Source organism: Pygocentrus nattereri, chromosome 21 (genome assembly GCF_015220715.1).
Source record: "Pygocentrus nattereri isolate fPygNat1 chromosome 21, fPygNat1.pri, whole genome shotgun sequence".
NCBI classification, from domain to species: Eukaryota; Metazoa; Chordata; class Actinopteri; order Characiformes; family Serrasalmidae; genus Pygocentrus; species Pygocentrus nattereri.
The window spans coordinates 20,893,519-20,919,752 of NC_051231.1; the positions used below are offsets into that span (position 1 = coordinate 20,893,519).

The 26,234-nt window shown below is 39.7% G+C and overlaps 1 protein-coding gene across 8 annotated transcripts in view; it reads left to right on the forward strand.

Moving 5' to 3' along the window:
• Window positions 1-26,234, forward strand: part of plekha6 (pleckstrin homology domain containing, family A member 6) — a 161,565-nt gene that overhangs the window by 45,968 nt on the left and 89,363 nt on the right. For 4 of the 8 annotated variants that reach the window (XM_017694706.2, XM_017694699.2, XM_017694701.2 and 1 more), the window contains exon 1: window positions 16,407-16,725. The exons of 1 other annotated variant lie outside the window; for it this stretch is intronic. In XM_017694706.2, coding sequence (XP_017550195.1) covers window positions 16,685-16,725 — 41 coding nt within the window. In that variant the 5' untranslated portion in view covers window positions 16,407-16,684. Of the gene's footprint in view, window positions 1-16,404; window positions 16,726-26,234 lie in introns of those variants that run through there. 3 more of the 8 variants (XM_017694694.2, XM_017694695.2, XM_017694697.2) reach the window with 2 other exon arrangements.

A 26,234-nucleotide genomic window follows, 5' to 3' on the forward strand; every position in this document is an offset into this window, starting at 1 on the left:
AGATTATTTGCAGATCAAGTGGGTATGCTATGTGTGTTTAAAAAGCACTTAGAGGAAAAGTCACATATTTAAAGAAATGTGAAAGATTAAAAAAAAAAAGGAATATGAAAGAAGGAGCTAACGATGTATGGCAATATAGAGATTGGTGTTATCTGTGCTTGATTTATTGCTCCCGTTGCCATCCGGCTCCATCGCAATTAGGAATAGCATACCTTCTGTTTATTGGCTTTAGCTAATTTCCAATTCTCTCACACCCAGACTAAATTACAGACCTCTGTCTCCTAGTCTATCCTAGGGGCTCCATTGCCCCTAGGTGTGAGTATGTGAGTGGTTGTGTATGTCTGTCTGTCTGCCCTGCGATGGACTGGTGACCTGTCCAGGGTGTATCCTGCCTTCCGACCAATGACCGCTGGGATAGGCTCCAGCAATCCCCCGCGACCCTGAGGGAGAAGCGGCTAAGAAAATGTGTGTGTGTGTGTGTGTGTGTGTGTGTGTGTGTGTGAGTGTGTGTGTGTGTGTCTCCTAGTCTGTTACCCCTCAGCCCCCTCACCTGTTCAGAATGTCACGGGAAAGGCTAATAAGAAAGGGATAAAACAGAAAAGCGGGGATTGCCAAGGATATTTGAGAGAAAGATGATAATGAAGAGAGAGAAAGCAGGCAAGAACTATTCAACAATATGACTACATCATTTCAAAGACATAGACTTCAGTAGGGAGTATTGCCATCTTTAGCTCTGCTGTACTTTGTGGATTTTGGCATGTATCCAGTAGAGGGAACCTCTATGATTGCTACGCAAAGCCTCTGAGATATTAAGGACTGGATCTGTGCTTTTACATCTACATCATTTGGAATAGTTTAATTCAACAGGAAGGAGCTTTATCCAGAACGTGAGGCCGGAAGGCAGATTCTTTGTGCACGTCTAGCTGGCTCAAGAGCTTAACAGGTTTAGAAACGTCCGGGGCCAGCAGAAGATGCCCTTTACAATGAGATTAGAACTAGTTTTGTAGGTTTATTTTACAATAGTTTAGCCTAGGATTTCTGTAAGGTTTCTAAATGGTTCTAGGCAAGAGTATAGTTGGAATGTGTTGGAATCGAACATTTACATTAAGTTCTTCCCTCCCGCACATCTCATTTATAGTGCTTCTTTAAAGAAGCATCCATTGGAAGGTTCTGTATGGAACCAAAAGTAGGTCTTCTCTGGAATCTACCTTCTTTTTCACCTTTATTTTTATGGCTATAAAGGCAGATCAACTTGAGAGTATAGCTGAATTTTTTTAATATACTGATATAGTACAGATACCTTGATTTCAGTACAGATTCCTGAATAGAACCTTTTTGATACCTTCTATTAGATTACAAACTTAAATTGGATGTCTTAAAGCAGAAATGAGTGTGATGTGATGGAAGTGGGTCTGACTTAAAGTAGAAATGTGTGTGAGATGTTGGAAGTGGGTGTATTTACTGACTGCAGACTGAAGAAGAAGCACTGATGTTAATGGCAGTCTAGAATTTTGAAAAAAAAAGCATGCTTATAAGCTCATTGAAGCTTATAAGACTGACCACGTAGGTATTGACTTTGATATTGAATGGCGTTGAATCTTTCAATATTTTTGGTAGTACTGAAGTAATTCACAGTGGTAGCCTAAAAGTGCTGCATTTCAATATCCAGTCCTAAGATCAATGACGAGTGGGAGGAGTGCCAGTGTAAACGTGAGTAGGGGAGAACAGGACATTTTTAGTTTTTACTCAATAATTTTTAAGCAAGACCAGTCATTTTTTTATACAAGCAACTCACTCATCTGTGCTATGACTGAAAACATACCTTTTCTTTCCACCAGCTACTATTTATGAACACAAAAGGTGCAAATGATACATTTTACCCCATAAGTGGACAGACGGTGGGGCTAGCTGTAACTGTTAAAAAGTCTTTTTGTTAAAATGTCTTTTTTGAACCAGACAAGCTTTCCAACCTAAATACATAGAAATATATTAATCAAAATTAGTGAAAGAAGGCAGTGTCAAACATGTTTTTTTGTCATAGAATAGAAGAGCAAATGTTAGCACTAATAATAAATAAAACTGAAATATGTCTATTTTTACATGACATCAGTGGTACATTTTTGATTGGTCTGTACATAAAACGTCCAAAAAAATTGCCTGTTTTGAATTAAATGGGAAGAGTATGGACTTCTATCATTGTTTATTTTATTGAAGGCTTAGTTGTATATTATCATAGTAATAATATAGTTATAAATACTGAAGTAAGTAATACACAAACACTTTTCAGGATTAAGATCCTGAACAATTTATGATGATTAGTATTGTCTTGTTGTTTTGTATGTTGTCATATCGTACCATTATTCTCTGGGAGGAGAATGGACAGTGGACAGTATGTAAATAAAATGATGTAAATTCTGATATACATTTGAGTTGATATCGACCCCTAAACTCAACCTGGATCAGTGCATAAACATGGCTTGTACTTGAAGTTTGAGGATGTGCAGCCTGTCCAGACGTGTTAGATGCAGACATGCTGTATATCCTGAGGCGTGAGGAGGTTCAGAGTTCCAGCTAAATACCTGTCTGATGAGGCATCCTGTAGACAGAATCGCACCTTTGTCTCAATATGGCGGATGTCATCAGGGCAGTGGGCGGGTGTTGACACACAGCTTAAAAAACACACACCACACAGGCTCCCAACCACAAATATGCACAGTCAAACACATAGACACACCACATCCACATAGAGAAACACCACCACAAAACCCAAACATTGTCGTTATGTGCTCACCTATAACCTCTGTGTTCCAGGCATGGCACTGTTTAAGATCTTTCAGCCCACTTTTACTAATGGCAATAATATGAACTTCAGTTAGCCTAGCCAAGCTGCTGAAAGCAGCTTTCAATATAAGGAGGAGATAATGAGATAGCTGACACACAACACAGTACAGTAATAGTAATAAGGGTGTAAACAATATACCAGGAAGAATAAATATAAAAAGATCCTATCTACAGGCATATATACAAATAGAAAAATACAACAATCTGTAATAAGATTTATAATCTGAGATGAAAGACGCAGTGCAATAATAACAGTACAAGGAGGTACAGGTAACGGCATATAATGACCTCACTGAATGAATAAATATGTGCAGATATTGGTATCAAAATAAAGGGTCTAGTATCCAGATGTGCAAGATGCGCAATAAGGTATGCAACATGGCTTTTCAAATGTGGCTTTTCACATGCAAAAAAGAATGTTATTCGTGTAGCCTGTTTCTGGTAATATTAGCTATGCCATATTTCCTGTTAAATGGCCACAGGGTGTCAATGTTAGCCTTCCCAGGAATAACACTCATTGTATGGAGGTATGAGACTTCAACAACATGCTGCTTTGTTGACATTGTGAAGGCAAACTAACATCATTGTGAGCCTTATTGCATGCAGATTAACCACACATTCATGACTCAAATGACTCATGAATATTTTAGGAAAGAGGGATTTAGACCCTCTATATACTACATTATGAAGAAACACATTATATTCCTTTCAAATCTTTGTTATGGAGCAAACCGAAATTGAGCCATTGTTTTAAGCAATAAAGATTTACTGCTTTATGAAGCAACAAGGTATATATTGTAGACTTTACATGGTGCAATTTTTATGCTACAGTTTCAGCGCAACTTGACGGTTACATGAAGTGTTTAAAAATGAATCAAAGTCACAAGCAATACTTCTGATTGATTTATTAGTTACCAACATTATTAACTAGTACTTTTCTCTAATCTTATCTTTCTGGCTTTAGAAAATCCAGTGGCAAAATGTGACTGTTAGATCTAGGCCATAAATATGAAAACACTGACAAAAATGGGAAAAAGTCCACATTTTCTACAACGCTAATTTCTGCTAGCTCTCCTTGTACAATTGCAAGTAGTATGTTAGCGCTACGCTAACACTGGTGAACATGATCTTTTTTTCAGATTTCTAGATTAAACATGAATGTTTGAAGCTTGAAGCATATTTTTTATTTGAAGATATTATAATATATTTCACCTTTTATGTTACAGTTTCTGGCTCTGGTTTTCCATTGCTAACAACTAACCAAAAACTGGTTAGACTACCGCTCGTATTTACGGTCAGTGACATATCTTAAGACTTCCAGAAGACCTAAAGTGAGTTTTTTGCTCATGCAATTGCTCCCAGCCATTGTACGTCAAACGATTATTGGTTCATTTCATGGTCATTTACTATTTATGTTGCTAAATCTAACATATCAGGCCTTCAGTTCAGCTCCTGAAGTCCTGACCAATGGGAGAGCTTGCTTGGCTTCTACTTTAGTACCACTGAGGAAAAACACCCTGGTTGGACAGGTTTACATTGGGTGGTCTTAACAATTTCCAACCAAAATTCAATAGTGACATAAAAGTATTACCACAGTCCTTGCATAATTTAATTGCAACAAGCATGATGATTCTGTGAAATTAAAATGAACTGGGAATTAGACATGTTTTTGTGTCCAGAAATCATTAGGTCCTCTCTGAAAGCCTTGAAGGCCCAGAGGGTTCACCAATGATAAAATCAGGTGTATTTAATTGTTATGTCAAGAAAGATGAAAATTAATAACCTATCTATATTCATACCAGGCTAGCAAAGCAGAACAAACACTGGCACACGCAGCTGTTGAAACAGCTTTTATATTAACATTATCTTGCTAGCTAACTAGCTAATGAAGCAACAAAACTATATTTCAAGAGACCATCCCCTGCTTTGTTTTCTCACCCATGATGTGTCAAATAAATTGTCATTTTCATTGAGATCATGTGATGTGATCAAGTGATAGACTACCTACAACTTGATTGGCTGTTTAATGAAACTTTTTTCACAAAATTGAGATGTTGCGGCTGTATTTTTATACGTTTTAGATGAAACGTAGCAGACTTTGCATTGTGACAGCCAGTTTAGGCAAATTTCAAACAGCTAAAGTTGTATGAAAGTTTATGAAAACCAGTCTTAGTCACACATCTGTGTTGCTGAGCAACCTGAGACCCGGGCTTAAATTGAACACTGAACTACAGAAGAGCCCGTTTTATGAGGAGAACTGAGAACAAAGGGCTCTCATACCATTTAGACAGCACTTGGCTGTCCACTCCTGCCTACTTGAGCTGCTGGCCAGTCATTGCAGTTACAGCGCAGCCTCTTGCCTCTTCAGGGAGGCCGAAATTAGCACCTATGCCGTTGATAAGATAAAGGGGTTAAGATTGGTAGTCATGCCAGTTTTGTCCAGCCAGGAACTGTGCGTTGCAGCCTCCCCAAATAATCTGCATTCCTTTCCTTCCTGGGACTTGCCGCTACCTGTTCCACTTCAGGCTTGCTCTCCACACCTCCTGTCATCCCTTCATTCCTCTCCTCCTGACTTGCAGGCCGTTTTTCTCTCTGGGCCCTAATTTCAAGGTTGCATGGTTTATTTGCCATATGTGACCCGTGCAGGAACAAATGCTAGGTAATATATCATTAATACCAGCTTACAACAGTATTAGCTTTGTCATTAATGATAGAAAACAATAACATAATTGCAATGAATCTCATTTGCTGGCCACTTTATGTTGTAAAAGAACAGTTCTTATAGCATACATATAAATATTAGGCTTCTTGGAAATGCAGATTCCCTATTTAAAATAATATGGTTTAGTTTTAATTTTAAGAGGACACAGAACAAAACAGTCCAAGCTATGTCAGGTTTTAGCATAGAGTAGCATTACTCAGCAGGCATGAGTTCATTCACTTTGTTAATACAAGCGTACTTGTCACTAAATGCTGTGCTTTGGAAAATCCAGTGACATAGAATTTTATCAGTATCATCCAGTACTAGCAAGAACTGGTACTGTGGAATTCTTCCAGGCCACAGGTTCCCAAAATAAGATGGTTTGGTCTTATAATAATACGATCCAACTGTCTGACTTGGGGCAAAGAGAGTGCTTCCAGTCTGCCCACTGTGTGCTAAACTCATTGCACAAAGATTGCACTAGACTTTTCTTCCATTTGAGTGGACAGAATGAGCAAAGTGTTGAATAGGCAACATCAGGTGCCATTTTATACCCTTTTTAAAAGCACAGCAGGAGCCTGAAGTCGTCTTGGTTTACAGATTAGCGGTAAATTACGAGTTAATGGGCCACAGTGAAAACAAAGGCTGTTGTGCTGGAATGTTTTAATTGGCCGGTGAAAGGGGAGCGAGCGGTGAGTCTGTGAGGAGTTCGACCCTACGCACTGCTTTGGGCTGCTGTGTGGCCAGACTATAATAAATACTGTAAAAAAAACAGCTCCCTACAGGTTTTACACAAGCAGCCTGAGTGTACCATAGATTATATATATTATATGATAAGTTTGTGTTTGTTTTTGTACTTTTTCGGGAGAAAAATATCCTGACTTTGTAGGAAAACCAGAGAAAACAGGACTAATCTAATATATCAGGACCAAGAAAATGGTCCTGACTTTGTGAAGTGTTAAATAGAAATTGTATATATTTCAAGTCATATTTCAAACTATTTGTTTTTGGTTAAGGTTAGAGTCTAACTTAGGTTTTCTAGGTTTAGAGTTTAACTTAGAAGATGCTTATAACATACTGGTACTTACCATACTTGTGGGTATATGTGTGATCTCATGTCTTGACATTGTTTAAAAACAAGTGTGTGTGTGTGTGTGTGTGTGTTTGTGTGTGTGTGTGTGTGTGTGTGTGTGTATGTGTGTGTATTTGCAGAAACTGAGATCCGTGTGTGTGTGTTTAAAGGGACACAAGGTTGTATGTGGACATCTGTCTGTGTGTGTGTGTGTGTGTGTCCAGAGAAGCCTCTCAGCGCTGTTGACATACTCTAGATAAAGACACTGAGCTCTAGGGCTGAAGTTATTTCAGTGTGTCAGTTGACCTTGAAGAATGGTGGGTGATAGCACAGGAGGTGAAAGCTCAAGCAGCAAATAGCACCCATTTTTTTCCTGATACACTGCAGGCTGCACAACTGGACTAAACTGAAAACCACTGAGCATTTTTGAGAAACTAGCTGTAACCTCTGGAATTTATTTAATTCTATATTTGCTTTCTTTATTCACACAATCATTGCTATTAGCAACATATCACAATTGTTTATAAGTATCTTCAAAACCTTTTGTGTTCATTTTTTATGTTTTTGAATTTTTTGCATTGTACTGTGCATGCAAATGAATACAAATGGTTTCAAGGTGAAGGTAGGGTTACATCAGGGATCAGCTTTGAGCCCCTTCTTGTTTGCAATGGTGATGGAAAGGTTGACAGATGAGGTCAGGCAGGAGGCTCCATGGACCATGATGTTTGCAGATGACATTGTAATCTGTGGTGAGAGTATAGGGCAGGTGGAAGAGAATCTGGAGAGGTGGAGGTTTGCACTGGAGAGGAGAGGAATGAAGGTCTGTAGAGACAAGACGGAATACATGTGTGTGAATGAGAGGGAGGCAGGTGGAAAGGTGAAGATGCAAGGAGTAGAGGTCGTAAAGGTGGATGACTTCACATATCTTGGTTCAACCATCCAGAGCAATGGACAGTGTAGAAAAGAGGTGAAGAAGAGGGTGCAGGCAGGATGGAGTGGGTGGAGATGTCAGGGCTGATGTGTGACAGAAGGATAGCAGCAAGAGTGAAAGGGAAGGTTTACAAGACAGTAGTGCGTCCTGCTATGATGTATGGTTTGGAGACTGTAGCTCTAAAAGACAGGAGGCTGAGCTGGAGGTGGCGGAGATAAAGATGCTGAGATTTTCGTTGGGAGTGACAAGGATGGACAAGATTAGAAATGAGCAGATAAGAGGGACAGTGAAGGTGGAGCAGTTTGGAGATAAAGCCAGAGAGGCCAGGTTGAGATGGTTTGGACATGTGTTGAGGAGGAATAGTGGATATATTGGTCAAAGAATGTTGGAGATGGAGCTGCCGGGCAGAAGGAGAAGAGGTAGACCTCAGAGAAGGTTTATGGATGTAGTGAAGGTGGACATGGAGATGGTTGGTGTAGAGGAGTAGAGGAGGCAATGGATAGGGCAAGATGGAGGCAGATGATCCGCTGTGGCGACCCCTAAAGGGAGCAGCCGAAAGAAGAAGAAGAAGACTGTGCATGCAATTGAATGGGCTTTTTTTCTTAAGTCAGTTCTAAATTTCACAATTTGTAGTTGTATATTTGTAATTGAATAGATATTCGTAGCTTATAGCTACAATAGTATATATAATCACATGGCATTTTTAGCACAAAAATATCAAACATCAAACAGTGTTTTGAATTTGAAGAATCATGTTGAGCCTGAAAATATGTGTATTGCTACAGCAATGTATATGACTGATCTCAGGACATTTTTTGCATTACAGCTGTAGTGCTGTGAGGCAGTGATGTGCTATGGTAACCTTTCCCTGTCCAGTGACTTTTCTCCCTCATGGTCACTTGCATGTTAATGATGTGTGTATGGCCTGTTTGCCGATGGCAGTGCTTATGTAACTAGAACAAATACACTCAGCTGCTGTGTCCCTCTGTCAGCACACATACACACACTTTTCTGCAAAAAGACAGCCTATCTGTGTATAATGTGTAAGTGTGTGTTTGGGGACAAAGCTGGCATTTGTCTATAGTGACTAGGAGAGCAGAAAGAAACCACCTGTTTAAAAGCTTTGTGGGGATTGTGACAGAGTGGACACTTTAAACCAGGCCAGAGTGGACTCTTGTGGAGAATTTCAGCTACTTTCTTTAAAACTCAACCTGCTAACTGATGCCCTATTTAGTCCAAACTGTTAATGTGGATGATGCTTTCTAGAGCCTTACATCATAATATGACATTTAACTAAATGTCTATTAGCCAGTGCTGTGCTATGCAGTGCTAACTTTTACTAGCGTGCCTTTGGGATTCTTGAAGTTTGTTAGAGCTAAGCTAACAGTGGTTTGCATATTTTTTTGGCTATTCTTGATTAAACATGAACATTTGCAGCTTCTGAAAGACATTTTATGTTTTATTTGAAGCTTATGATAGACACATAAGCTTATCATTTACCTTGTTTCAGTTTGACAGGTACTCAGTAGAGAGGCCTGGTATAGAATTGCCGCCACTTTCATAAAGAACTTTCATTTCTAACAGCCCACTGATTAGCCTGCTGCACACATTTACAGTCAGTGACATATCTAGGACTTCCAAAAGGCCTAAAGTGACGTCTATAAATGATGATAATTTTGCTGATAGTTTAATGTGTTAAGATTTGAAGTCCTAGCCAATAATTAGCTATAAATATAAAACTGTCTACTTAGATGCAGTGGAGAAAAACAGTTCCTGATTGGCCAATTTTCTGCATTTGAAGAATTTAAGCCATTTGAAACAACAAAACAACGCTAGAACTGGAATACATGTAGATTTTAACCGTTTGGCCTCCATGAACTTACCCAAGCGTCAAATGTTTCTATATATCTTTCTATATCTTACAGCTATACAGCACAGAAATACGGCCCAAACAAACAAAACTGTAGAGGATGCCCTTTGCAATCCATCTAATCTCAAGATCATACGTGACTCAAATCTGGAGTTATGAGGCTGTGAAGAGGGGTTGAAAAACACGTCATCTGCCTCTCGCCATGTGTCTGTCTACATTTTCTGTAAAACTGACCAATGAAGACTGAAGGAAATCACTAAGGATTGACCCATCATGCCAGAATCCCTTCATAGTCCACATTCAGAGACGCATGAAATATCGTGCAAATGTGTACAGCCACTGTAGTTGCTGCAGATGCGTTTTTTTTTCATGTAGTATGCAAGTGCCTCTAAAGGCAAATTTAAGAAGATATTCCAAAAATCAAAAAAATACCTTTAGACCCCTCAGGATTAAAAAGAAGCTTGATAAAAGTAAACTAAAATTACACATTTATTTTTTAGTTCCAAGAAATCATTAGGCCTTCTCTAAAGGTCCAGATGGCCCTGAGGGTTCCCCTCTGCTATTAATGTCATCCTACAGTTGGCCTGAATTCAAGATCACAGCTTTTAATTAGGTATATGTCCAGTGACTCTTTACCAAGTAAAATGCATTTACCACCAGTTTCAACAGTTTACATTATTATTCTTGCACGTGAACATAACTTTGAAACATGTTGGTGATGTGATATCTTGCATTAATACATCATTTATTTTATGTAGTATAGATCTATATCTTTTGAGCTGCACTGGTTGAATATTCTTGGCGGGAGGCTTGTAGGCATCTGTACAAAAAAGCCACTTATGACACTGTACGTTTTATGACATTCTCGGACTGCAGTGTCAGGTTTCAGCTCTCATATAATTGAACATCAGGTGATCAGCCTGCTCACAAAGGGCATCAGGCAAAAAGGCCACAGACATCACAGCCATAACTCTATTCTTTCTCACCAGAGTAATTTCTATTTTTTTTTGGCCAAAAAAAGGATAATGACATACCAAACTGCACTATTGTTATTTTTTTTAATTGACAAAGAAACCTCATGATACCTCATGATAACTCATACTCTATCATTATACTTGTTTCCACATGTGCTGTGGCTTTAGAGCCTGTCTCTAAATTACTAAAAGAAAAAGCATCTTCTGATTTTTTGGCTATGACACGGGGTACCACTCTTAGCTAGCTCAGAGTTTGTAGAAAATCTTTCCAAAGTGTAACCTTGTTGTTTGCTAACTCATTTTTGTTGGAGTTTTTGTTGGACACAAGCAGTGTGCAGAGGTTGTCATGACTTGAGCTTTGGCTTTGGGGTCCCTACTGCCACCTCTAGTGTATCTCAGTGACAGACACTTAGTTAGCAGAGTTCCCTGGAACCCCTCATGTACAGAAGTGGACGGCCAATGTAGGCCACTGGTGTCTCTCTCTACTCTTGGGTCTGCCTGTGTTAATTCCGGACAATCTGTTAGTCAATGATGTGTGAATGAGGAGGTAAGTGGACAGGAAATGGATCTGACCTCAACCAGGAAAGCCCCATGATTGCATGCCATCGACCTCTAAATTCCCACTGTTGTTGGTTTTATCTACTCGTGGCCATAGCAGTTGAACCTCATTTAAAGAAGATTGGAAAGTTGCACTTCTTAAAGTTACCTATACCACAGCTTATCATTTTTAGGTAGTCAAGCCAAATTTATTTGTAGCAGCTTTTACAACTGATGTTGTCAAAAGGCAGCTTCACAGAATTCAAGTAAAGACAAAGTTTTAACATGGATGTAAAAACCCCCAGGTGAGCAAGCTAGAGGCGACAGTGGCAAGGAAAACTCTTTCAGAGCTGAGGAAGAAACCTTGGGAGGATCCAAGGCTCACAAGGGGGGACCGATCCTCCTCTGGTCAAACTACCTACAAAGTTATTGTACTATTAATATTAATAATAGTAGTATTAGTAGTAGTAATAGCTAAGAGTCCATGAAAACTTCAATGTAGGGTGGGCAGCTAGTCCAAGGCAGGTGGCGGTAACTGGGGCATGGGTAGCTGGTTTGAAGTGGGTAGCAGGAGAGCTCGACAGTCAGTCATCCTTCAGTGTCTGGCCAGGCAGGTGGCCAGGTGTTTATTTGGAAAAAGGTATGGAGATAGAATTAGTCATGTTCTGTTTTGTATGTAAAACAGAGAATGTGAACATTTCCAGAGTGCAGCTAATAACCCCGGCAGATCTGACTATAACAGCTTCACTAAAAGGAGAGAACCCGAAGGACACATAGACATGGGAGCACTCTGAAAGTATTTATATGTAATAGATAATAAAACTACATTATTATTGTTGCTGTCCAAAAAAGTTTCTGAGGTCATAAAAAATTTTTTAAGCAGCCCTCAATGTGGCTGTGTGTGTTTTTTTGTTTTCTGGCTTATCACAACAAACAGTATAAGTATAGAAAAAATGGCAAAATCTATATCATGGGACAACCACTGTTATTCACTTTCATACCCCTATAAACTACATGAAAAGTACATAGACATCTCCTAATTACTGAGGTCAGGTATTTCAGCAAAACCCATTAGTAACAGGTGAGTAAAATCAAGCACATGGTCATGCAGTCTCCATACACAAACACTGGAAGCACCATCAACACAAGAACTGTGCATTGGGAGCTTCATGACATGGTTTTCTGTGGCTGAGTGGCTTCATACAAGCCTAAGATCACTATGTGCAATGTCAAGCATTGGCTAGGGTGGTATAAAGCACTCCACCACTGGACTCTGGAGCAGCAGAAACATGCTCTCTGGAATCATGAATTACGTTGATATATCACACCAATAGACAATCTGAGTCTCAGGAAAGTTCTCCCTAATGGAATACAAAGTGTCAACAGTAAAGTTTGGTGGAGAAAGTATGAAGGTCTTGGGCTATTTTTCAGGGTTTTGGCTCTTGGTGAAGTTTTGGTGAAGGGTAATATTAAGACTAAAGCATACAAAGACATTTAGACAATTATTTGCTTCATTGTGGCCCTGTGCACAAAGTGAGGTCCATAAAGATAGTTTGATGAGTTTGATGCACAAAGCCCTGACCTTAACCCCACTGAACACCTTTGGGATAAATTTGAACATGGTTTGTCAGCCAGGCCTTCTGGCTCAGCATCAGTACCCAACCTCGCAAATGTTTGATTAAAATGGCACTGATTCCCACAGATACAGTCCAGATTACTCTTTAAAGCCTTTGAAGAATAGTAGAGACTGTAAAAGCTGTAAAGATAGGCGGCCAACTCCATCTTTATGCCCATGATTTTGGAATGGGTTGTTCAGCAAGCCCATATAGGCAAACTGGTCAGGTGTCCACATACTTCTGGCCATATAGTGTACCTCTCACCCCTAGTATCTCACAGTTGCTCTGTATTAGTAATAACACTACTTAAATGTTACACAAACTATGCTATGTTTGCATGGTATTACTGTAGTACATTGTGTACCCTGAGGGCTCTTTTAAGTGCTGCAATGTATGCATAGCAATATCAAAGCAGTGTTTATATAATTAGTCACATGTATGTACATGGTCATTAAAAGAATTGTGTACTAATCACCTCCTCAGGATATATTCAGACATATGCACAGATTATCTGACACAGACATTTGCTCTGGAAAAAGATTTTGCCCTGACATGAGATCCTATTTCCACTGTCTTGCAACAAGCCTTATCATGAGTTTATTTCTCTGTATATAAACAGTGCTGTTAACTCAGGATGCAGAACAGATGGAGTGAACTTCTCTTGCCCTTAAAATATGCAGCAGAAGAGAAATGTCCAATTAGACAATGAACTTCGCATTCAAGTTCATCCTGCGCAAATGCAGGCTTTGGGGGAGGTTTTTGCCTGTTTTGACTTTCTCCCCTGTCCTGAAGTTGGAATATTTGGAAGAGGCCAGTCAGAGTGTCTGTACAATAGCGTGGATTGCGAGTGGTTTGAGATAGCATTTGTCATCATGGAATTTGCAGGAGAAAGCGACGAGCACTGCAGAAACAGGGTTGCCTTTGTGCATGACCAAATAGAAAACAAACCAGGCTTACATTGTGTCCTAATGCTGGACGGATGGCCATTAGGCGTCGGGATGAGTTATGGGGACATACCTCATAAAAAGTTTGTTTTGGCAATGAAGAGCAGAGACATGGGTCTTGTGTCTTTTGACTGATGAGGTTAGAATAATGGGTAGTTGATGAGGCATGATGGAAATGGCCTTGGAAAGAAAAGATGGTGGTGCATCTGTGGTTAGTTAACACTGTACCTACTGAACAGGCAGTTACAAGCAGCCTAATTTAGAGGCTAAATGTGTGTGGGCCCCCTATGTTTTTATGATTCATACAGCATATAGAAGGAAAAAGAAGCATAGAATGGACAGTGATAATTTGTTAGGTGTAAAGCAAAGATCCATTGTGTGTGACACTGTCAAATGATTAAAATATATGAATCACTTTATTTTGTGGAGTTAACCATGATTAATTACAAAGCTCACATTTGATTCAAAAGAATTCCATTCAAAAGCAGTGCATTTTGTGGTAGCTGTATGCATGGACAAAATTAACTTCCAGTAATTGAATATCATTTTCATCATTTTCATGTGCTTTCCAAAGTGTGAACACAGTTTCCTATTTTATAGTTGACATCTAGTAAAGTATCAGTGGCTGCATGTTCCAATGAGTGTATATAGAGTATAGAGTAAATCATATATATCATATATATAGTAAATGATTCTGCATCGTCCGTAATTGTACTCTCTTGTTCTCATTTGTGATTTCTGGTTTTAAGTGTTCTTGCACAATGGAAGCTCTCGACAGTAACTGTAGTTTTCCATTTTTGCATTTGCTTTTGTTAGTATGCTGCTCGTTGATTTATCCATGGGTGTTCCATCAGCACTCTGCAGGTTAGTGTGCTGAAGGTTCTGAAGGTATCACTTTAAAAGCTGTTTAAGAGCAATATTTGAATAAGAGCGCTACAATTGCTGATTCTGTCAAAGCAACATACAGCATGCAAGCAGCTGGGCTTCAGCCTGGACTACTACAATAAACCATTGGCTTTAATTTATTATATTAATGTCTTAACCTCAGCAGTCCTAGTAGTGTAAAGAATAAATTACAGTTGCCTAGGGGTAGGTGATATATTCTAGAACACTATGAAAATGTCACAAAAAGCAAGATTTGAGCAATTATAGAGAGCCTGTAAACATCAACAACCAGTGTATAGTAATTGCATAATTACCCACCCCCCACACACACAAACACACTGTTCCTTTTTAAATAGTTTATTTTTTAAAATGTTTCATTACAATTACTGTTCACAATATTAATGTTATTTATTTATTTATTTATTTTAAGTACAGAACTGCTGGTTTGGTGGTGCATTTTGTCCATTCAAACTCGTCTACAGCCCCCTGATCTTATATTTCGCCATATCCCCCACACTTATGATTGATTGCAGAAATGAGCAGCCTTTTGGATAGGTGCCATACACTGATCCAACTCATTAGTTTGTTTATAGTTTGCTGCTGCTCATGTTAAACAAACCCCAGGGCCTTTGGACCAGCCCTAACCCCTTTCCTAAGCCATTACGTTAAGTTAAGGGGCACCACAAGCCCAGTCTCTGAAGTCTAAGACGTCCGATTCAGTACGTTGATTGTTGATGTGTGGTCTAATTTCCCAAATAAACCCTGGGGCTGTTACCTCGTAATCACTTTCAAGCTGTCATTTTCATTCTAGCTTCCTACCTCTCATCAAAGACTGAACAAGCAAATTGTGTGTTTTAGATTGCGAGGACTGAAAACATGGAAGCAATTAATGGGGGGAAAAAATCTTCCTCATTAGACAAAAGAGGCCCAATTCTAAATCAAGCAAACAAGCACACTTCTTGCAAATTTACTTATGATATAGAGCTGCACAATATTTCACTTGTTAATCATTATCACAAATGGCTACAGTATGCAAATGAGCTTTTTAATAAATAAAAAATTGTTGTGACTGAATACAAGTAGCTTAACCATGCTACATCAAGGTGTTTTTAATATTTTGCATCACATATTGCACCACAAGACCCATGTCTTTGCTCCTCACCAATTGTATGACTTTGCACCCTCAGATATCCTCTAAAATTTTCTCTTTAATTTGATTTATTTACAGGAACACTGCCTAGCCTTGAAATTCAGTGAAAAGAAATTCTTCACAAAGATGGTCTCTAAATATCCTTCTGTCCATGTACCACCAGTTACGCTCTAATCGTTTTTGTGTTGTTACCTGTGTGTTGCAAAGACAGTTGTATGGTATCAAGGGTATTTTTAATTGTATTTTACAAGATTGCATTTTTTAAATTAAAAGTACTTTAGATAACCTTTGTGATGCTAATAATTAAGTACCAGTAGCCAAATCATAACCTTGTTTGCCAACCCTGGGAGCCCCTGTCTATATTGTGCAGCCCTAGAATGATAACAACCTCTGTGGAGAACACATGAGCATGATTGGTTCTGATTGTTTCAATCCACAATAATCTTATCCCTTCAATCCGCCCCTATATAGGTGTAGTGTGAACCACCTTCAGTATGAGCTTAGATAATCAATGTTATCATAGATAACAAGGAAATCTAGAGAACTTGTGTCCAAAATTGTATTACAACCCAAACCTTCCTTTATAATGTTATATAATCTTCCTTGGCTCATTAGCCCTGAACCAGTGCCCCTTCATATTTATTCATACCTTCCAGTTGGATAGCTTGATGCAATGGGGAGTAGAAACGGCCTTGTTTCAGGGTAATCTAGTGTAAGAATAGTAGGAGGCAACTGAAGGAGTTAAGCGTCCGGCTCTCGCCCAAATACGAGTTAATGATTAGAGTAGAGCGCTGGGGTGGAGGAAAGGGAGCAGGCTGGGGCCATGCTGAGGGTGTGTGTGAGTGTGTATGGGGAGGGGGGTGTGCTGTAGGGAAAACAGAGAGCAGGAGCCGTCGTGCTTAAATCCAGCTGGCCACTCCGGTGGGAATGTAATCCATATGTGCGCGTGAGTTCAGCTGCAGGAGAAAGGAAAGATATTACCCGCAAAAGAAGCGATTGTTTCTGCATTTTTCTTGTTGAAATTCCACTCATACTGGCCCCTGGATCCTGGTGTGCTTTCCCCAGCCAACACAAAAGAGATTAAAAGGGGCAGAGAGAGAGGCAGAAAGTGAGCAATAGTAGGACGTAGCCACAGCCAAGAAGTGTGCAGGAGAAGCGGCAGAATGATGGAAGGAGACGAGGCAGTGGACGAGGGAGCTGCGAGGTAGGTCTTTTCCTGTAAACGTTTATGTCATCGCTGGATTTAGTAGTAGCACTTCAGCCTCACACTGCTCTGTTTGGACTGCGTCTGGAGGGGAGGCGAAAGAAAGGTATGCCGAGTGTGCAAGTGTGTGTGTGTGTGTGTTTGTGTGTGTATGTGTGTGAGCGAGAGCAAGAGAGGTGTGCAGCTCATGTATCATCCAGCAGAAACAGTTATTTGCCGAAGAGAACAAAGATGTAAGCAGTGTAGCTCTTGTTTCTGAATCTGAATTGCTGACATTGTTGGTTACAAGGAGGTCCTGAATGCAGTTCAGTTGTTTTTATAGTTCAGTTTACATGTATTACATTTTATTCTTCTATAAACTGGTCATCTTGGTCAAGAATGCACTCCTTGTTAAGTTTCTTATGTTAATGGATAACTGCTTGGTTTTGTATCTGGTCCACACCCCATGGTTTGCTCCCTTGCTCAGATTGCAGTTCCTATCACAGTGTTTGCGTAGTCCCCACATGGCTCGATTGGCGCTCCTATCAGTAACAGGTGGGAGTGATAGGAGAATGAATGGTTTTTAGTTAAAACGTCTCTAGACAGGAGGTATCTGGCCAATTGCCATTCAGTTGCTAAGCCAGGAGCTTCTTATCTTACATGAAATTATTTATTATTGCTGTGAGCACTGTTTAGAACTTTTGCCCTAGTTTCTTAGCTAGGTAAAAGATTCACACCAACAACCATGCTTGACCTCTTTCCCCTCCCCTGCTTGTTAAACTTTACTGCTGATTGTAGCAGAAGGCAAAGCTTAAATAGCCTGCAGAGACCTTTAAATGAACTCTCTTCACTTTATTTCTTTTTTTTCTGTAGATTTTCCAACAATTGCTGGCTTTGGAAACGTTTGATTTTTAGTGTTAAATTAGTAAATTTAGTGTTAAATTTAGTGTCGTTATTCTAAATAAGAATAACGAAAAATGAAGTTGGTAACATGAAGCAGCTATGTTCTAATCTTCTAACATCATTGCATGGTAGTAAAATGTGTGGGGTCTGATATTATTGCAAAGATTTTTCAGTTGCTCCTTTAGTTGCATACTTTTTGCAAAGAAAAGTGACAACATCTAAACAGGTTTTAGTACAGAGCAACAAAAAAGCATTTTCATTTGTATTTCTTAGTACCCCACCAAACTTTTTATTGGCAGTGTACTCTTAAAGTGAACATGCGGCATGGAGCCGGTATTTGTTTCTCTGGATTTGGCTCAGGGATTGGAAGTGGAGAGGGTGGTCTTGAGCTTGCAGACATAAAAGAGGCCTTTCCAGGCTTGTCTGTTTCTTGGCTCATCAAGAGCTGCCTCCAGTATTTTGACTGGAGGAATTTCTCTTGTTTAAACACAGCTCACTTGCAATAAAGTTCAAACCTCAAAAAATGCTGATGGACAAGATGGACAAATGAAGAACAATATGCACCAAAGAACAAGCGAAAAAAAAAACAATAAAATAATTGTCTTGAAAAAGTCAGTCTCTCTGTGGGACATCTCTAGTTAAAACTTTACACTATACACTGTAGCAGCTTAAGACTTCATGAATGTGCACTGGATTCAGAATAGTAAATATTTTAACTTAAAGGCACACCTGTCTACCTGCTGAAATGCCTTGTTTGCTCTTTTGTGACGTCAGCGCTGAAGACATTGACAGTCACACAGGTGGACAGTCTCTTCATACCTTGATAAGACTGACATGACATTTGTCAGGGCTTGGTGAAAGACATGGGCTTAATAAATGGCTGGCTGTCCGCAAAGGGAACCTTCCTTAGGTGAAGGCATTTGTTGAGTGTTGAATTGGAGTCCCACTGTGCTCCAGTGTTTGGCACGAGACACACTATTGCTGTAAACTGGCAAAATGCCACCCGGTTTGCCTCTCTTTCCCTCTCATGAGAGGCAAGGCGTGTGAGAGAAGCAGAGAACAGGGAGTTCAGTGCCTGCTGGACAGCGGTATTGTTCTCAGGAATGCTTTGTTAACACACGTCTCCTGTATTTGTGCGTGTGCCTGCACGGACTGGAATCATTCATCATAAAAGGAGGCATTTGGAACTGAAAAGAAGTAGCTGTGTGAAACAAATTTGGTGAGTACTTTTGAAGATTTTACATTGCAACATCATACCTCTCTAATCATGGAAGGGAACTTAAAAATAGTTCTGAAATGAGATCACGTACTCCTGTCACTTATTCTGCGCCCCTTTTCCATTGCTTCACAAAGTTTAATTGAACCTACTGTAACTTTTATGCTGCCTTTGTCATCACAGTCTCAGTAGCTCAAACAATGCCCCATTTCACTGGATCTGTCAATTATGTCTAAAGAGACCCCTGAATAAGTCTGCAAGGAAGACAGTAGTCAGGTAGTCTTGCAAACCAAATGTTATCAGGTATGTTTCATAGGTTATCATAGTCAAGAACCACCTACTTTGACAAGAAATGGCGATTTTACCAAAATTTTGTGCAAACAAATAGGGGGCAGGCAATTTTAAAAACAGGACTACAACTAAAACACATCCATGATTAGCAAATAGGGATGTGAGTCAGCAAAACTTGCAAGGCACCCCTTGAATAACCTTTAAAAATGTAATAGTGCTTTATTCAATCCAATGACTATTTTTTCTATAGCTATATATAGAAGGCTCATGCTGTCACGTCACTATAGGCCTCGGCATACTTATTCCACAGACAGCGCTCGCCTAGCTTCAGCAAAGAAGATGGTGTAATTACAAACAACAGCAGATGTTGTGCAGAGGCTTTGTGCACTGTGGCGCACACATGGCAGCAGGGTAAACTTTGTGAACACACTACGCACTAATCAAAAGTGAGTGCCATCATTCAAAGACGGGTTAGCCAAAACAAAGCCACACTAAATGTGCAAGCTAGGAAGCATGCAAACGTGATTTTGTCTTTGCGCAACACTCACAAGCTTCATTTCACAAAAAGTGTATGAGTCTTAAGGTATAGCTTTGTACCTACACTCAATGGCCATTTTATGGCCAAGTGCACTTAACGTATAGGCACACATTACAGGTATATAGCCCATCTTTCAATCCTGTCCAGTAGTGGAAAGGGGCCACCAGAGGTTCTGTTGACCAGATATTACTTGGTGTGGAGCTTTCTCAGCATAGCACAGAAACCAACATCGTATGTTAGTGTTTGTACTGGTGTAAATGTGTCCCTTAGGTGTTTTCCAGACAATGAAGGTTTACCTACCTGGCAACTTAGTGCAGATTACTGTAGCAATATTACAGTCCATATATCTTGAACCGGTGCAACAAAGTTATGAAATCTACCAACAGATGGGCAGAGCAATAAAGCACAGCCAGTGGAGATCTGAATGGCTAGCCATAGGTTTACATTGCCCTGTCACCTGGCTGTATTGCTTCTGTCATGGTCTGGTCAGAAGTTGACCTGACCTATAAGTAGCTTCCTCAGATAAATCCACCTAAAACTTTCATTGTAGAAGAAACATCTTAACTGGTCTCAGATCAGATCATTGTGCCAATAACCTTAAAGCAAACCATAGACAAACACATGGCCTCGTTAGGTCTGAATCACAGTGCCCTCATCAAAGAAGAGCTTAAGAGCGCATTAACACTTGTTTAGTATCTACAGATGTCAGACTCCATCTTTTAGACCAGCTCCAACTCCTGTTTTGCCAACATTCGTTTAATGTTTAGCCTGTGACCAAGCTAATTAATTAGCACAATGCTGAGGTTGGTACTTGCCTAAACTCCATAATCTTGTAATTGTATAGCACTGAATGGTGGGGGTTTTCCTGAGCACAGTAGGCTTGTTGTAGCTTATTCTGGCTCCACGAGTCAAGAGGTAAACAAACTTAGAATTAGAGTGCATTTCCTGAATTATCCCAACTGAATTTTACACCCATGACCTAAACAATAAGTCTGGCAGCTCAGTTGGAAAACAAATCAGTCTAGCTTTTTTTGCAGTAACCTTACAAGAAAAGTGTTTGCAAGTTTATGTAATTTTTTTTTCTTCTGCACACCAAGGCTATAGATTGATGGCCTTGTACAACTGAGTGATTTCCAAGATAGACTTCCTTTTAATCTTTTCCGCAGTGGGGTGTGTGTGAGATTGCCGTTGCCTCCAGTCCATTCTTTCTCTCTCATTATTTCTATAAACCGAGTTTCTTTGTTCTCTATAATGATTTAAATTTGACTTTCCACATGCACTCAGCATTTCATCAATGTATGTTCAGGAGGGTGTATGGTTCGTGTTAGCTCTTGAAGGAAATTATGTGAAATAATTATCCCATCTGTGGGCGTATAGCCGAAGCCCCTTAACTAAAAGCCAGGCTGAATGTTCTCCTTTCTTAACCGAGTCATGATAGATGTGTGCGCATAAATCCAACTGCAGCACAATTACACAGTTTTGTCTGTGCCGGCCTGGCACAGGGCTTCGCATGTGTTACGGTTTAAATCATCCATGAATGTGGGTTCGATTCTACCTCTAACACTGTAATGGAAAAAACAAAAAACAAAAACGTCATCATCACTCATCTGGGATGCGGTGGTGATGGTGGTGTTTTATTTGCTCATATATTACCAGATGAGATATACTAGTGCTGTATAATTATTCAAATCATTTTCCCCTTTTGAGAGAGCTTGTGGATGCAGACAGCTGTGTCCACCCACACGAGAATAATAATAAGTCCTCTTATGGCACATTCTTAAAGAAGTAGTAGGTGTAAAAAAAAGTTACTGACTGATACTAAACTCACTTTCCAGTTTCTTAGGTACTTGTGCCTTGTAACTACCTCATTGGCCATTTTATTAGAGATACCATTATCAAAACACTTTATAGTTTTACAATTACTGACTGTAGCACGTCTTTTGCTATAAAATTTAGCAGTCATCTTTTACTTCGCCCATCAATGGAAAGGGACCAAGGTAGGACAACACTGCAAAGTAGACTGGTGCACCACCACTGCTGTGTCGGTTCAATTTTTATGCTGTCATATGGGGGTTTTAATTTGCCTTTCTGGCTAGCATATGAGTGATTCTATCTCAGAGTTTTCCCAATCTTTTGCAATTTCTTAATGACATTTTGGACAATGAAAATTGTGAGCTGGAAGTGCTTCGACATCTTTTTATAGCGTTCCTCTGCTTTGTAGTTAGCAATAGGCATCATATTAGATTGGCACGCAGCTGGTTAGAATAGTCCATTGGCCATTGAGTGTTAGCTCAAGGTTTGAAGAGAAGTCAGAGATTTCATTAATCTCTGGAATTGTACTCAGCTGCCAGTTCCTAATTGCAGTTCTTGACCTGCCTAACCAGTCCTAACCTGTCTTAAGTAAGTTCTGAGACTTTAAAAGTTTGGGTTATTAAACTTTTGCACATCCTTCAAAACTTGTTTTTAAAAAAGGTAATCAAATCTAAAGAGCTGGCCCAAAGTTGCATATAACTGTGCAAAGTTCATCCTGTAGTTGCATAATAGGTTTTTCTTATAAAATGGCATTAGGTACAAGGTGTGCCTAATAAACTGGCAACTCAGTGTAATTAAACTGAAGCTCACCTAAACTAAGACTGTGAGAAATAAGATACAATTCAAACTATGACTCATAAATTAAGAGTTTTGGTTATTACAGTACATTTTTAAGAATTTTCTTTTTTATTATATGCAATGTTGGGAGTGGGCTTTACAAATATCAGTTCTATATTATGACAAAAAACACATTAGATAAGTAAAAATGTCAGTTGTCATTATTTTCAAATATCCAAAATTCTTAAAGATAGATAAACAGCAATGAAACGTTTCAGATTTTAGGTTGCTCCATTCAGCTTCAACTGCACTGGCAAACCCTCAGCTAGCCACTTAACAGTGACCCTGGGGGGAGTAGACACTTGATGTTTTAAATCTGGTTTATCAGCAGACAGATTGTGTAACACTTGTTTGCTTCACATTGATTTGACTCATCTAGGATGGCTGAAAACTTTCTTTTATCAAATGCATAAATGTTACTGCATGTTAAGAAGAGGAGTTCAACATGTGTTAAAGCTCTGTTTCCTTTACGTATAATGCTGACAACAGATTAAAGGCACCATCAGTGATGTTAATAGAGGAATGATTAGGGTATTAGAATCCTTGTGAAGCTCAGTGTGCTGCTGTGACATGCCTTGTGCATGGTGTTTTATGAAGGCAGACAGATTCCAACTGTAATCGCTATATTTGTGTGCATTCCTAGGCCAAATTCTGAACTCCAACCTGTGTCATCTCTTTGTTTTCAGGGTTTTGTTGACATCCTTGTTTGCATAAAAGAAGCCTCCATTGCTTTTAATCACTCTTTTTGTCTCTCTGGTATGTTTCGACCACACCGCCACCCATAGAGACAGGCGTTGCTCAAGAGTATGGGTCCTGCAGGGCAGCCTCTAGACATCACGACAGCGCAATGAAGGATGTAAGCAGCTAGCCAGAAAAAATAGCTCAGCATCAGATTAATCCTCCAGAGCTTCATATACCTGATACATTGTTTTCCAGACTGCCTACGTTTGTTTTTATTAGGAGCAGTATATGTGTTGTGGAAGAATGAGAATATCTCAATTTTCTTTGACATCAGCCTTGTTGGAATTAAGCGGAACCATCTTGTATATTGTCATTGGCAAATAAGTCAACCAAAGCATAAAATAAACACACACTCCTATTTTCTGTGGAAATAGACTTGGACAGCATACCAGGATATTTTGGACTTTCCAAGGTTCTGCATCAACATGGTTTATGTTGTATTATGTTGTTTTATGAAATGGCTTAATAAACCAGTGGGCATCTGGTCAGACAAAACTCTTAAATGCCCCTATCATAGAATATCTTGCTTTCTTGAAATAAAAGCACTCAATATTGTATGTAAACATTTTAAGTGTTTCAAAATGTACCTTTCACTTCAGTGTAGTCAGGCGAAACTCTGGAGTCAGTTTGGTCTATATACCTCATTTGAATTCATTGTTTTTGTGAAGTTGCAGAGAGCCCATGCATTTTCATATACCCACCTATTCAGCCTATAGCAGTTTAGCTCCAGCCTTCTATGCTGAAGTTAAAGGGAGTATTTCAGATCATCAGAGTTCATTTTCATAGCTCAGTCTTGAGGCCTATACATGTTTTTGCGAGTAAAATTACATTCATTTCAATGTTTCAGTGGAATTCACAGCAGTGGGTAATTTCATATCACAGACATCCAAGAATACATTTCTTATACCAAATTTAGGCGCAAGTTCAACTTTGGTGAATTTTGACATGTGAATTCTCATTTTTTACTGATTGTGCTACTGGATTGGCTGTGTTGACCTATGAAGATGAGGCCGTTCACAGTATTGAACTTCCAAAACAGAGGAAAAGCCCTTTTAACTAGTGTCTAAGCACAACTTTTTACCATTTATTCTCTACTGGCCATTTATAAACAACAAAACTGATGCTGCAAGATTCGCTATTGGGAGACTGTACCATCATTCTTCATTTGTAGTCTTACTGTTTGTTTATTAAGCCAGCTTGCTAACTGTGATTCTAACTAGATGATTAACTGCAGCTGCACACAAGTTGCCCCATTGCCATTGAACCTTTATTCACACTTTTTTGCTAATGAGCAGTGTGTAGCACTATGCTGTGGTGAGTTATTTGATGTAATTCCCATATGAATTGTTCACTTTTGTATTTTAACTACTGTGTTAGCTCCTTGGCTAACCACAACTGCACACGAGTCATGCAATCGCCTCCAACTATGGAAGTTGTTCAAACTTTTTTGACACTAATCAGTGTATAGTCACTGTATAGTATTTGACACTATACAGTGTATAGGGGGCAGTCGTGGGCTGGGGGCAGTCGTGGGCGGAAGGTTGCCGGTTCGATCCCCAGCGCCGACAGTCCATGATGGAGGAAGACACCTGAGCAAGACACCTAACCCTCAATTGCTCCCCAGGCACCGTGGATAGGGCTGCCCACCGCTCTGGGCAAGTGTGTGTGCTCACTGCCCCCTAGTGTGTATGTGGTGTTTCACTTCATGGATGGGTTAAATGCAGAGGTGGAATTTCCCCAGTTGGGGGATTAAAAAAAGTATCACTTAATTTTTGGGGCAGTTGTGGGCTGGAGGTTAGGGATCCAACCTTGTGACCGGAAGGTTGCCGGTTCGATCCCCATAGCCGACAGCCCATGACTGAGGTGTCCTTGAGCAAGACACCTAACCCCCAACTGCTCCCCGGGCGCTGTTGATAGGGCTGCTCACCACTCCGGGCAAGTGTGCTCACTGCCCCCTAGTGTGTATGTGGTGTTTCACTGCCTAAATGGGTTAAATGCTGAGGTGAAATTTCCCCGTTGTGGGACTAATAAGGGTCTCTTAATCTTAATCTTATAGCACTACTACTTGGTGATGCTCATGTCTACTGTATGTTTGGCAATAAAGGCACAGTAACAAAAACAATGTATTTTATTCTAAGGAATAAAAAGAGGGTCGAAAACGGTCTGCTTTGGTAAACTCACACAAATATAAGTGGACGTGATGCACATTTGCAATATAATTTTACTGTCAGTGCACCCGTCTATGGTCAGTACTTTACTGTGTGTTATCTGGATTTTTTTTAACCTATTTTTCTCCATATATTTAAACTGGCAGCATAATTTCTCCAATTTTATCTTCCATTTTAGCCAAAATAATGTATTGTCCTCTTGCAGTGCGCAACAGCTTCTTTGGCATGAATACAGCAGCCTATTGAATCCCTCTATTCTACCTCTGTTCTACAGAATCCATTTCCCCTCACGTCAGCGAGGGGAAATGGATCCTGTAGATGCTCCAGGCATCAACAGGCAATACTCTTAAAGAGGCCGCTGAGGGAATGTGCTGTTCTTTATGTCTTTTGTAATAGGCTGGACTCCAGCAGCCATTGAAACCTCTATAGAATGCCAGTGATACGGTAGCCATGCAGATTTATAGCTAAAGGAGCGTCACTCCAGTGCTTTAATCTTGTCTAAAAAATGTAGCAGCTTCACTGTGATGCAGTATCGAATGGAAAAAACTAAGTTGAACATTGGCCTGGGTTTTGAGGGTTTTCACTTGTCTGTCTCGAACTTGATTTATTCACAGCAAGATTAGTTTTATGATCTCTCTTGATCTGCTCAGATTGTAGCACCTGTAACTCCGTCAACACGTCTCTTTCTCCCGATGGTTTCATGAACAACGGCCACTAAGCCGTGCTTTGTTCGCTTTGGCAACTGCAATTGATGTAATTGCGATCCTGTTTGACATTTGGCTTGGGGAGTGTGTGTGTGTGTTGTTTGCTCTTCTTTGATCTCCATGAGCTTCCTTGTTTCTGCTCGTTTCTATTGCACATTCCACCAAATGCTTGAACGCTACAATGAGGACTGCCATGGTATGATTGCACAAAAGAAATGTGAAGCTTGTAAATATTTGAAGTTTTGGACTGATAGAACGCTGGTGTTTTCATAGATTAGATACTCGTGTGTAGACATTTCAAATCCTCCTTTTATATTTAC